At 34.6% G+C, this 12,084-nt stretch overlaps 1 protein-coding gene across 2 annotated transcripts in view; it reads right to left on the bottom strand.

The window, feature by feature from the left end:
* Positions 1-12,084, bottom strand: part of RFTN2 (raftlin family member 2) — a 60,939-nt gene that overhangs the window by 34,013 nt on the left and 14,842 nt on the right. For both annotated transcript variants that reach the window (XM_029934148.1, XM_029934149.1), the window contains exons 3-5: positions 6,706-6,889; positions 5,248-5,362; positions 669-945 (exon numbers count right to left, since the gene is read on the bottom strand). In XM_029934148.1, the coding sequence (XP_029790008.1) occupies positions 669-945; positions 5,248-5,362; positions 6,706-6,889 (576 nt within the window). The remainder of the gene's footprint in view (positions 1-668; positions 946-5,247; positions 5,363-6,705; positions 6,890-12,084) is intronic.

Raw genomic sequence — 12,084 nt, 5'->3', positions numbered from 1 at the left:
CACCCAGGCGCCCCTCTAATAGTGCTTTTTTAAAGCATGCCTGCAAAGGTATCAGAAACTTTGAGCAGGCCAAAATGCATGAGAAAGTAGTCTCAGTTTCTTGGGAAGATTTGCTAGTTGGCAAAGTAGTATAAAACTAATCTTTAAAGTTATTTTAGGATGCAGGCACTATTGTCATATTAATTGTTTCATCCTGGTGTGCATTTTCATATTCTAATTGATGATCAAAGAAAGCCAATTAACTTCAAAGGCAAAAACTATCCATGAAATGGGAAAGGCCAAAACTAAAATTCTCACGCACTGTTTGCAAAAACAAACATAAATCAGAACAGCTTTCTGTATTTATAGAATCACTTTCTGTATACACACATAGCCTCCAGTTTATAGGGGAGTTGGTGAATGACTAAATGGAAACCAATTTTTAAAGCCAAGTTTCATTATGTGGATGGCATTGTATGACCATTCCAAGGACAACTGTTTGAAAAACTGCCCGATTTTATTTCTGGATGTAATTATTAAAAAAAATCAAGATGAGTGTAATATACTCATTTACTCAATATTTATAATCTTTAGATATTTACTTTGTCTCACATTTTGAAAAAAACCTCAAAAACGTATTTTTACTAAATTGAAACTCATATACTTTCTCTGCTCATCTTGTCTATTACCTTCTCCCTTTCCTGACTTAGGATGGGGGCTGCCATCTCGGTCCACTTGACACTGTCCACTGTCGTGATGAAGTTCTTCCTCAATTCCACTCTCAGATGATTGCCCACTTAGTGTTCCTTCATTCCAACTTTTACAGTTTTCATCTGAAGTGTGTCTCACAGGCAGCGTTGACTCTAGATCTTCATCATGGTTGGTTCCGTTGCAGAATTTAAGTGGTGGATAAGGCTGTGATATGAATCCGACAAATTTCATTCCTTTCTTAGCAGCTATATTAATCTAAAAGAGATTGTAGAACAAAATGTAAAATTCATTTACATGGATCACTTGATCAATTAACCTGTAAGCTTATTAAGGAAATCCATAAGAAGTAAATTGACCACTAACTAAAGACCCATTCATCAACCAATGAATAACCTATAACAAAGCACTACTCCTAAGTCTATGTCACAGTATTATTGCGACATCTTCAAACAGAACTGATACACTTTAGAAATTATGAAAAGAAGCAGATTCCCAGGGGGCTCATTTGGTTGAGCGTTGGACTCTTGATTTCAGCTCAGGTCATGATCTCAGGGTTGTAAGATTGAACGTTGTGTTGGCTGTGCACTGAGCATGGAGCCTGCTTGAGATTCTCTCTCTCTTTCTCTCTCCCTCTGCCCCTCTCCCCTGCTCTCATGTACTCTTTTTCTTTCTCTCAAATAAAATAAAAAAATAAAAATAAAAGAAATTATGAAAACAGGAATCATATTTTTCTTCCAAAGGTTACTATTTAAGAAGAACTAATAATTCTATAATATGGTTTTTGGAGGCCTGTTTCCCACTGAGGCAAAATTAAAAGCTATTCCAAGAAATCCTCAAAAATAACATTACCAAATACATCTTAATTAGCAAAAAAAACCCACCCCACATTAAAAGCAAAAACATAAAGAATTGTTTGCTTGATGTGGGTAGAGGAAAATGTTAGAAGTCTAATTTTTGACAAATGTGTGCATATAATGCATAGGCCCAATTCACTCTTAGGGGGAAGCTTTCCCATCTGCTTATGGCTTGATGCTATTGTCTCCTATCAGGCCAAATGCACATGGTCAGATTTAATCATGTAAGTTAAAGAATAGGATTCAGAAGCACATGACAAAATGCCAGTGAAATGATTTGAGTTATTTTCATGCTCAGCACTTTTCACTTTCTCTGTTTTTGCTTCATTTCTTTGTTCTTTTTGTGTCCACGTCTTTCTCCTCTGTGGCAATTCTTTTGAGGGCAAGGACTATGTCTTAATCATTTTTGTATTGCACTGTTTTGTACCTATAATCTACATGTACTGATTAAATAAGTAAAAATGAAGAAGTAGCAACATCTTTTATTTGGCCACTGTTTTAAAACATTTAAATTAAATGGCTTTTTAAAGTTTATTTGTTTACTTTTGAGGGAGAGAGAGAGAAACAGAGAGAGAGAACGAGAGAGAGCGGGAAGGGGCAGAGAGAGAGGGAGAGATAGAATCCCAAGCAGGCTCCGCACTGTCAGCATGGAGCCCTATGTGGGGCTCGAACTCACAAACTGTGAGATCATGACCTGAGCCAAAACCAAGAGGCAGATGCTTAACTGACTGAGCCACCCAAGTGCCCCTAAATTAAATATTTTGAATGTTACCCTGGGAGGGGAAAAAAGACTTATGATGGAGGTTGCAAATGCAAGCATCTATAGTCAGAAACAAATGAAAAGGGCCAGGAAGTACTGGGGCAAACCAGAGAGCAATACCCACTCAAGGGGGACAATGGTCACTTAGCTCCCAGCCAATGAGGAAAATTCTGAGCAGGACAGAGGTATGGGTGTGTGGAGTTAGAACAGAGGATGAGGCTGATGCAGTATCATTTACTCCTATCAATGAACATGTTGAGATTGTAACAATGCATGAAGCCTAACAAATAACTACAAATTGTCCTTTTTATCAGGTGTCCTGCGAGAAAAGAGGGAGTGGTAAGGGGGCATGGCATTTCTGCAGGTGGAAATAGGTAAATGTATTGTTCTTTCTCTAGGTCTTATTAGTTGATTTGGGTGAAAAAGTACAGAAGGCTTTTTCTATTACTAGAAAGTTTTAGCTGGAAAAATTTGGTAACAAATAGAGTGTTAATGTTTTTTTCCATTTTTTGAGTTGGAAGATTGATATTTTTAAAATGTTATTTTTACTTAGAAATCCTGAGAAACACTTATAAACCTAATTTTAAAAATAAAGCAAATATTGATATAAAGTTAAAATGACCTAAAACCTAGCTATTCAACAATAGACTCTTTATGTAAGACAGCTGTTCCAAAATAACATTTGGCATTCATCTATTGCTCTTGTTCATACATGGGGCAATGTTTAAATAGTTCGTGTGCTATGTTTCCTGAAGCTTTTCTCTTCATGAAATAATTCCATTACTCTGATTGCTGAAATAACAGTACTTTCCTGTTTAAGTAGATCTTTAACTGTGTCCAGGAAGTCAAATGCAAAACAAGGGCTCTGATGGTGATCTATTAAGACTAAATTAGTAGTTAGATTTTTGTTTCAAAAGAAATTTTCTGGAGTGGATTTATTCCCAGAAAAACAAATTGAAATCTCCCAGAACAGTCGTAGTAAACAGTATGTGTAGCTTGTTTATAAAAATCTAGTCTCAAGGACAGTTCCTGAAAACCTTATTGAATCGTGACTTTATATCTAAAAGAGAAATATCACTAGTGCTCTAACTGGCTATATACAAACTATAGATAATCTGACATACACTACCACTTAAACCTTGGGAACAACACTAGAAACAGTGAACAAATGTCAGATTCTTACTTGAAAGGAAATGCCTTAGGTATTTGGCTGTATTCATTTAAATAAAACCTAAAACCTTACAAATATATCAATGCAACTAAGAAAAAACTTTCACTTAAAATCCCATCAATTTAGAACACTTATAAATGTGGAATTTTTCTTGGTCTTTATATGCATATAGTGTTAAATTTTTTTGTTTAAGTTTCAATTAAGTTATATTGGATAGACTTAAAAAAAATATTTTTAATGTTTATTTATTTTTGAGATAGAGAGAGAGAGAGAGCGTGAGCAGGGGACGGGCAGAGAGAGAGGGAGACACAGAATCCAAAGCAGGCTCCAGGCTCTGAGCTGTCAGCACAGAGCCCAGTGCAGGCCTTGAACCCACTAACTGTGAGATCATGACCTGAGCTGGTCAGAGGCTTAACTGACTGAGCCACTCAGGCACCCCTGTATAGGCTTTTCTATCTCAACAGTCAGTATAGTTGTTACGTTTAATCCCCATAAAATATTACATTGTATGGATGTAGCATTGCTACCTCCTCAATTTTCCAGTTATTGAGAATCTGGCCCCTTATTCACTGTTGATTAAATTATCTATAAAAATGGATTTTCCCTTTTTCAATTAATTTCTTGGAATAGATTCTAAATAATAGGATTTATTATTTTTTGACCAGATTAATATTCAGAAACAACTAATTTACTACAATGTACTAATTTATTATGATGCTGGTTGTGATATATGAATGTTTTCTTAGAGCTCTTCCAACACTCGATTTAATACCTTCAATTTAATTTCTTACTTAATAGTGGTGAGGTATTAAATCTCAGTTTTACTTTAGAAATTATTAGTTCGGTTGAACCTTTTTCCAAAGGTCTGTGGTTTATGTTTCCTTTTGTATTTTGCTGTCTGTGGATTCTGTCCATTCAAGACTGGACGTTACTTAAATTGTATCATGTATCTTGAATGTATCATAGATAAGCTGCTATATAACGATCACCACTTCAGATAGCTGTGAAATTAGGTGATTAACTAGTTGTTACATAACCATCTAATTTCTGTGTAAGTCTAATTACATGAAATAGAAGTTGGGGTTTTGATTTTTTACTTTGCTTTTCTGTTTGGAGTGTAATTGTAACTACTGTAGTGTAAATGATGGAAAATAATTGCATATATTAAAAAAATAAATAAGTAAACAGAAAAACAAAACAAAACAAAAAAGACTGGACATTACTTTCATGCATTTGTATTCATTTTAAATATTTTTAAATGAATCCTTCCCCCACCAGGACACATTTGTTGGGGAATTCCTCCCTCCCCATACTCTGATTCTATTTTTAAAACTTAATTTTCCTAGTATATAAATTATATACTCAAACTCCTCAACTTATTCATAATTTACTATGTCTACTCTTTAGATTTCTTCTGGATTATTTATAGGTAAAAAAAATTGCCTCTTATTTGAAATGTGTATACAGAACAAATTGTCCATTTTCCCAGAAGCAGTTGTTAAATGATGGTTGTTCCCCCACTCTATTTCATCAGGTTTGTTACCAAACTTCTTATATGTATGTAAATTTATTGCTGGGATTTCCATTCTATTCCATTGGCCTGTATTTCTGTTTCTAACTGTAAAATTTAGTATGTGTGCTTCAATATGTTTTAACTTCTGGTGGAATAAGTCACTTCCCATTTCCCTGTTATTTTTAAAATAAGAAAGGAAATTGATGAAGAAATACTAAATATTTTTCAATATCACATGAAAAATGTATACATTAAGTACCTTTTCTATCAGTTCTTTTGCTATGTCATTTGTTTGTGTCTCGTAAGTTAGAGGACATTCCTCAATCACAAGCCTTGGGCGTCTTTGTCCAGTGGGTACTGCCGATTGCTTCACGCTGTAACAGAGAATACACTCATGGTTGGAAGTCAGTTGATCATTTTCAGCTAATATGCTCATGTAAAATCGAGTGAGCAATTCACAAATACAGTCAAGGAAATCTTTCTGTTGTTGTTATTATTTTAAGCCTACTAATGATGGTCTTCTTAGGTAAAAATACCAGAAAAACAGGTCGAATTTTCTTAATTTAAACCTCTATTAATATAGTTTTTGATTTGATATGGAAGAAAAAAATTCATCAGTTTTTTAAATAAAAATTATAAGAAATGATTTTAGATCACTGCTATACCTCATAATTGTACAAAAACGCTAGTAAAGGTCCTATTTAAATGAAAATAAATATCCTGTCTTCCTTTTTTTCCTTTTCTGATCTTTACCCCTTGCTTATTCCTAGCCTTCTCAGAGCACTGCTAAGTCCATTTGAAGTAATGTTAAACAAGAAAAAATAATTGTACATGATTTATAGGATTTATAATTAGAAGTGTTGCTACTGTGTGATAAAATGACATGTTTATTTAATAATGCTTGGAGTATCTGATGAAGTTCCATATAACGGTAAAAGCTTAGGCCTGTACAAACCCTCTCAGACATATATAAGTAGGCTTATGCTTATACGTAGCAGACACTGTCCCTTCAATGCACCTTTCTTTGTTTAGCCCTTTCCTTAGACATTGATTTGGTTATTTTCACTCCTCACTGGAAAGGGCAACTGTACTTTGAAATCTATCAAACTTATAAGCTAGGCTGGAAAAATTGTTTGCAATATTGTTTGCAGCTACTAAAACAAGTGAAAAAAATAAAGGATGGTCTTTACATTCTTTTTTTTTTTTTTTGGACAAAGCTAAAAAAATGTCTATCCAATTTGTGAGAACTTGGCATGGTGTGTAGGCCTTTCTGCAGTAAAAGGCTTAAAAAGTAGAGATAGTTTCTGTTGTCACTATTAAAATATTATAGGACAATTAATAAAGAACACTCAGTGAAAGTGGACTTGATTGGTGCAGTCATCTCTTTTAGCCCAGTGACAGGACATGTAGCTGACAGCTACTCCCTCATCTGCTGAATCTTCTAGGTGCTTCTGGAGTCTATTTTGCTTTTCCTTTCTTCACTGACATCCTCACCTAGGACCCATTTATCTGCAAGGGACTAAAATTAAGGAAGAGTTTTAAAAAAGGAGGGAGATGTAAGTTTCCTTCTCTCAATCCGGGTTTAACCACTCGAAAATGCTCTCAACCAACCCCCTTAATTATCCTTTATTCCCCATCATTATGTTCAAACTTTCTTTTAACCAAAGAAAAATGTCTCAACAGCTTCTTAGTCTATTTCCTTGAGCACTAGGCTTACCTTAACTTCAAGCGCAGTAGCACTACCCTGTACAGGTAACTTGCAGGCAGGTGTTTTCGCTGCCTCACAGGTTGTATAACAGGATGAACAGCCCCAACAATATATCCTTTAAGATAGTAGTCTTCCACTTTTGTTACTATATCTGGAATTGAATTTATCTTGATGACTTCTGGGTTCGGCGAGGCTGAAAATATCAAATGCAATGAGAAATTCGCAATTTATAAAATTGAATTATAAGTTATTTCTATTTATGTGTGATAATAACTAATGAATGGGAAGCATATCCATATGATTTAATCTCAGAGTTACACTAACATGTATTATATGTTTTCTAAATTAATTTCAGAAAGAAGAAAAAGCAACCTTATAGGTTGGTAAATATGTAACATTACCAGTATATCTTAAAGTAGAAATGCCTTCTGTTTATTTTTTCAATTAAGGCAGCTTTATTTTTTAGAATTTAATTTGAGTGACTGTATCCCATAGGCATATTTCAACAGTATGAAGGCATACATGTGAGAAACAATATTAAGTTGGAGAGTCAATTGATTTTACAATTCTGAACAAGATGAGATGCATCATTTCCTAAAAATAAAATTCATACAAATCTAAAAATTAAGAGGGGGTATAATGATATTTGTTAAGCAAAAATTGTCATGTGCTTTCTTATTTCCATTACACTTCAAAAGCATCATGTTTTAATTTTCTTTGGGAAACTAAACATGATTTCTTATGGTGCTTAGAGGAATTGAAAAAGTAAAGGTATCCAGAAGTTCTTTTTAATAAATAAAATTTCTAAATGTAGAGGAACTTTAAATGCAATACTGATATACAACTAGCCCTCTGAAGCAGGGAAAATCTGTAGAAATTAGAGAGTAGTACAATGTGTACAGTTTTTAGTAAAAGGAAAAGGGTGTGTTATTTGGGAAAATGTTCTTAATGTTCAAGCAGAGTTAATTTAAAAAACAACTTTATTTTCTGTAACAATATTTTTTGTTTTCTGGAAAGCAATCAAGAATTAATATCTAGAAATAGACCTGCAATTTGATTATCTTTTGAGTAACAAAACATATGAACTTAATTCCAGTGAGCAGTGCTGGCTGTTGGCCTTCTGTCAGTCTGGTCCGTGGTGTCCAGCAAAGAACTGCTGCTAATTGCCTGAACACAGGGAGGAGGTTAAGAAGCAGACAAGGAAGAAGGGTCAGAGGAAATCCCCCACCTCCTCTTACATTAATACCCACATGATGGAACAGAAATCCACCAGCACTGGGTATTCATGCCAATGTCTCAAAAGGAAACAAAACCCTCAATAGAAAAGTTATAGAAATTAAGACAAATCCATTTCCTCAAATTCTCATTCTTTTTTGGATTTGCACTAATCTATTTACAATGGATTTTCTTCATTGTTATGTGTAGGAAAAAACACCAAAGAGAATGATCCTGGACTTTGAAGAAACAGCTGGGTTTCATTGTCCAACGGCCCTATGCTGCATGGGTTTGCGGCAATTGCTCCATCATTCATTTGGTTTCCTTTTTAGGTATTTTAACTATCAACCCTGATTTCCAGACAAAGAAACTGAAAAACTATAAAACACAATAAACTGCTAAGGCTAAGAGGTAATATATACATAACCTAAACCCATTTTTAGAATGATACACTAATTTCCACACCATTTTTTCAAAATGAGGCCTTTTTAATGGATCTTGTTGCTTATTGTAGGAAGTGGAAATGCCTTACTTAGCATGATACCGAAGAATCTTCATAGTCTGGCCTCTTTTTACTTGTTCGGTCTTCACTCTTGTCATCTGTTTTCTTGTAGGTCTTGTTTTGGCAGGCCTATACTACTACAGTTCCTGAACCTCATATGATATTTCATGCTGCCAGGCCTTCATTTCCTTTCCTGCTCCCAGATCCTGGTTAATCACTTCTTCTTCTGTGTGTGCATTCTACTCGTTCCCTTTCAGACTTTATTATAGTTGGTTGTATATATGTTTGTCTCTGCTGTTAGACTGAATTGCTTAACAGCAAAGAATCTACCTTATTTTTCTTTCTATGGTTAGCATGTTCCTTAGGTTATTATTATGTTAAGTTGGAAATACTGTTTGTAAGAGGAACTATGAAGTAAAATTATTACATAAAGGAGGGATAGCCATCCAGGTTAGCTAATGGAAATAAAATTAGCTAGTAAATTCAGAAACAAATGTACAGTTATCTTGGACTTGTCAGAGAGAGACACAACAGGAAAGAACACACCAGCAGTGTTGCAAAACTGTTACTCTTTTTGATTATAAAATTGAAGGTGGTCAAGAACCTAGTGAGAACCCAACCAGGTAGAGTTAAAGGTTATGTTCACTTCAGAATGCTCTAGCTTCAGGCACCATTTTAGGTCCCTTAAGTTAATCAGATTGCAATGAGGAAAAAATGAAAATGAGGTAAAAAGTAATCAGAAGTGGAACTATAATGGATATAATTAGCTCCACCATGAGTGAAATCTGGAGAGAAATTTGGGAGAGGACTTTATCACATATAAAGAATGAGATTGTAGGCGTGGAGAGCTTCTGGATCCCATCAGGCTTGCTTCCCTTGCTGACTTGGTTGGAGTCACAATCTGGTCATATGTGGTCTTACCTATGTCTACTCTTGATACCATTGCTTGGAAGGAAATCCCAGAAATAAAAAACCAAAGGATTGGAAAGAATTTGATTACTTTCGATGCTCATACAAGTAGAATCATATATTATGGTTGATCCTTGAGCAACACGGGGGTTGGGGCACCAGCTCCCATGGTCAAAAATCTGCATATAACTTTTGACTTCCTAAAAACTTAATTAAATAATAGCCTATTGTTGACTGGAAGCCTTACCAATATCATAAACAGTCAATTAACACATATATTGTATGCTATATGTATTAGATACTATATTCTTATAATAAAGTAAGCTACAGAAAAGAAAATGTCATGAAAAAAGTCATAAGGAAGAAAAATACATTTACAGTACTATACTGTGTTTATTGAAAAAAAATCTGCATGTAAGTGAACCTGTGCAATTCAAACCCTTATTGTTCTTGGGTGAACTCTATTTATCTGTCTTTTTTGACTGGCTTATTTTACTTAATGTCCTCCTGCTTCATCCATGTTGTAGCATATGACAGGATTTCCTTTCTTTTTAAGACTGAATAAGATTCCATTGTATGGATATACCATATTTTGTTTATCCATTCATCCATCAGTGGATATTTGAGTTGATTCCAATTCTTGGCTATTGTGAATAGTACTGTTATTAATGTGGACATGCTAATATCTGTATGAGATACTGCTTTCAATGCTTTTGGATGTATACCCACAAGTGTGATTGCTGAATTATATGGTAATTCTATTTTTAAAAAATGTTTACTCATTTTGAGAGAGAGAGAGAGAGAGAGAGAGAGAGAGAGCATGTGAGGGGGGATGGGCAGAGAGGGGGGGGAAAGAAAGAATTCCAAGCAGGCTCTGCACTGTCAACACAGAGCCTCATATAGGTCTACATAGTGCAAACTGTGAGGTCATGACCTGAGCCAAAATCAAGAGCCAGACACTTAATGGACTGAGACACCCAGGTGCCCCTGGTAATTCTATTTTTAAGTATTTGAGGAATGGCCATACTGTTTTCTATAGTGAATGCACTATTTTACATTCCCATCAACAGTGTACAAGTTTTCCAATTTCTCTATATTTTTGCCAACACTTGTTTTCTATTCCTTTTTTTTTTTTTTAAATAGTAGCCATCCTAATGGGTATGATATTTCAATGTAGTTTTGATTTGTATTTTCCTAACGATTAGTGATGTTGAACATCTTAGGCTCATTGGCCATTTGTGTATCATTTTTTGAGAAATGCCTATTCAAGTCCTTTGCCCGTTTTTAAATTGGGTTATTATTGTTCTCAATAGAAATTCTTTATATATTCTGGATATAATATTTACTCCCATTTCATAGACTGACTTTTCACTCTGTTGATTGTGTCCTTTAATATACAGAAGTTTTTAGGTTTGATGTAGTCACATTACCTATTTTTACTTTTGTTGCCTTTGCTTTTCGTGTTATATCTAAAAAAATCTTGGCCAAATCCAATGTCATGAAAGTTCTCCCCTATGTTTATTTCTAGGATTTTGATAGCTTAGGCCTTATGTTTAGATTATTTTTTTGAAAAGTACAGTGGCACTAGGTTATTGGTTTAAAAAGGTATGCTATGCCTTCTTTCTCAAAATGATGCCAGAAAAATAAAAAACTTTGATATTTTTGTATCGGTTTTACATGATTATCTTAGCAAGGTAAATTATAAAATGAATACATAAAAATCATGAAAGTAAAAGAAATTTTAAAGTTTATTGAAAAAAATACTATTTACCTGACAAAAATGAAACACAAAAGTATGTAGACTGTAGTTGATAACTCAAAATAATATGAGTGGAGATGAGTATTTCTTTTTATGAAAAGCGTGTCTTTGTAAATTATACAATTCAATACAAGAAAAAGGGATATGCGTTGGCTTGAAATCTCTCCTGCATTTTAACCACTACCATTGGCTGGGTGTAATTATAGTGGGCATGACAAGCTGTGACAAGTTGGTTGTTTTCCCATTTGGCACGACTAGAGAGAGTGCTTGTGGTTTCAGTCAACAAACCATTCAAGAATCACTTGCACTACAACTGTGAGTTCTGGTTGTTGCCTGAAAACTTGCCAGTGTAACCTCTGGCAATATCAAGAAAGCCCTCGTCCCCCAGTGGGTGTCAGGTACTTCATAGAAAAGTCTAGCACTCTTTTAAGGACTGTGGCATTCCCAATACTCCTGACATCCCAGAGGAAAAAATTATGTGGAAAAAAGGGGACATAAGGGCTCTGAATCTAAAATGATTCAGAAGAATTGGGGCCTGAGTGTAAAGAAGTTTTAGGAATATCTTTATTGCACTTAGTTTTCCTTTTTTATATATGTAGGAGAAAAATAGAAGAAATAACTGATGTTTAAAAATGTCTCAAAGAGCTTTTACCATTGGTAAAAATTAAATTACTAAGGTAAGAAAGTAGTAAGTCATAGTTAAATTTGTTCATTTTTTTCTCTTAGTAGTGCATGAAGTTATGCAAGTGTTTTATAATCAGCAATGTTTTGGAGTCAATGAAGAATGATAACTTATATAACAAAGCAGTGGCTGCAAATACATTGACTAAGAGAATGAGGATTTGGGGTGCCTGGGTGGCTCAGTTGAGTGTCTAACTCTTGATTTTGGCTCAGGTCATGATCCCAAGGTCATGGGATTAAGTCCGCATTGGGCTATGCACCAAGTGTGGAGCCTGCTTGAGATTCTTTCTCTCTCTCCTTCTGCATGCTCAGTCTTTCTCAA

Source organism: Suricata suricatta, chromosome 3 (assembly GCF_006229205.1).
Source record: "Suricata suricatta isolate VVHF042 chromosome 3, meerkat_22Aug2017_6uvM2_HiC, whole genome shotgun sequence".
NCBI classification, from domain to species: domain Eukaryota; kingdom Metazoa; phylum Chordata; class Mammalia; order Carnivora; family Herpestidae; genus Suricata; species Suricata suricatta.
Note: the sequence above shows the minus strand (reverse complement) of the source record. Positions and strands in the feature narration are given on the sequence as shown.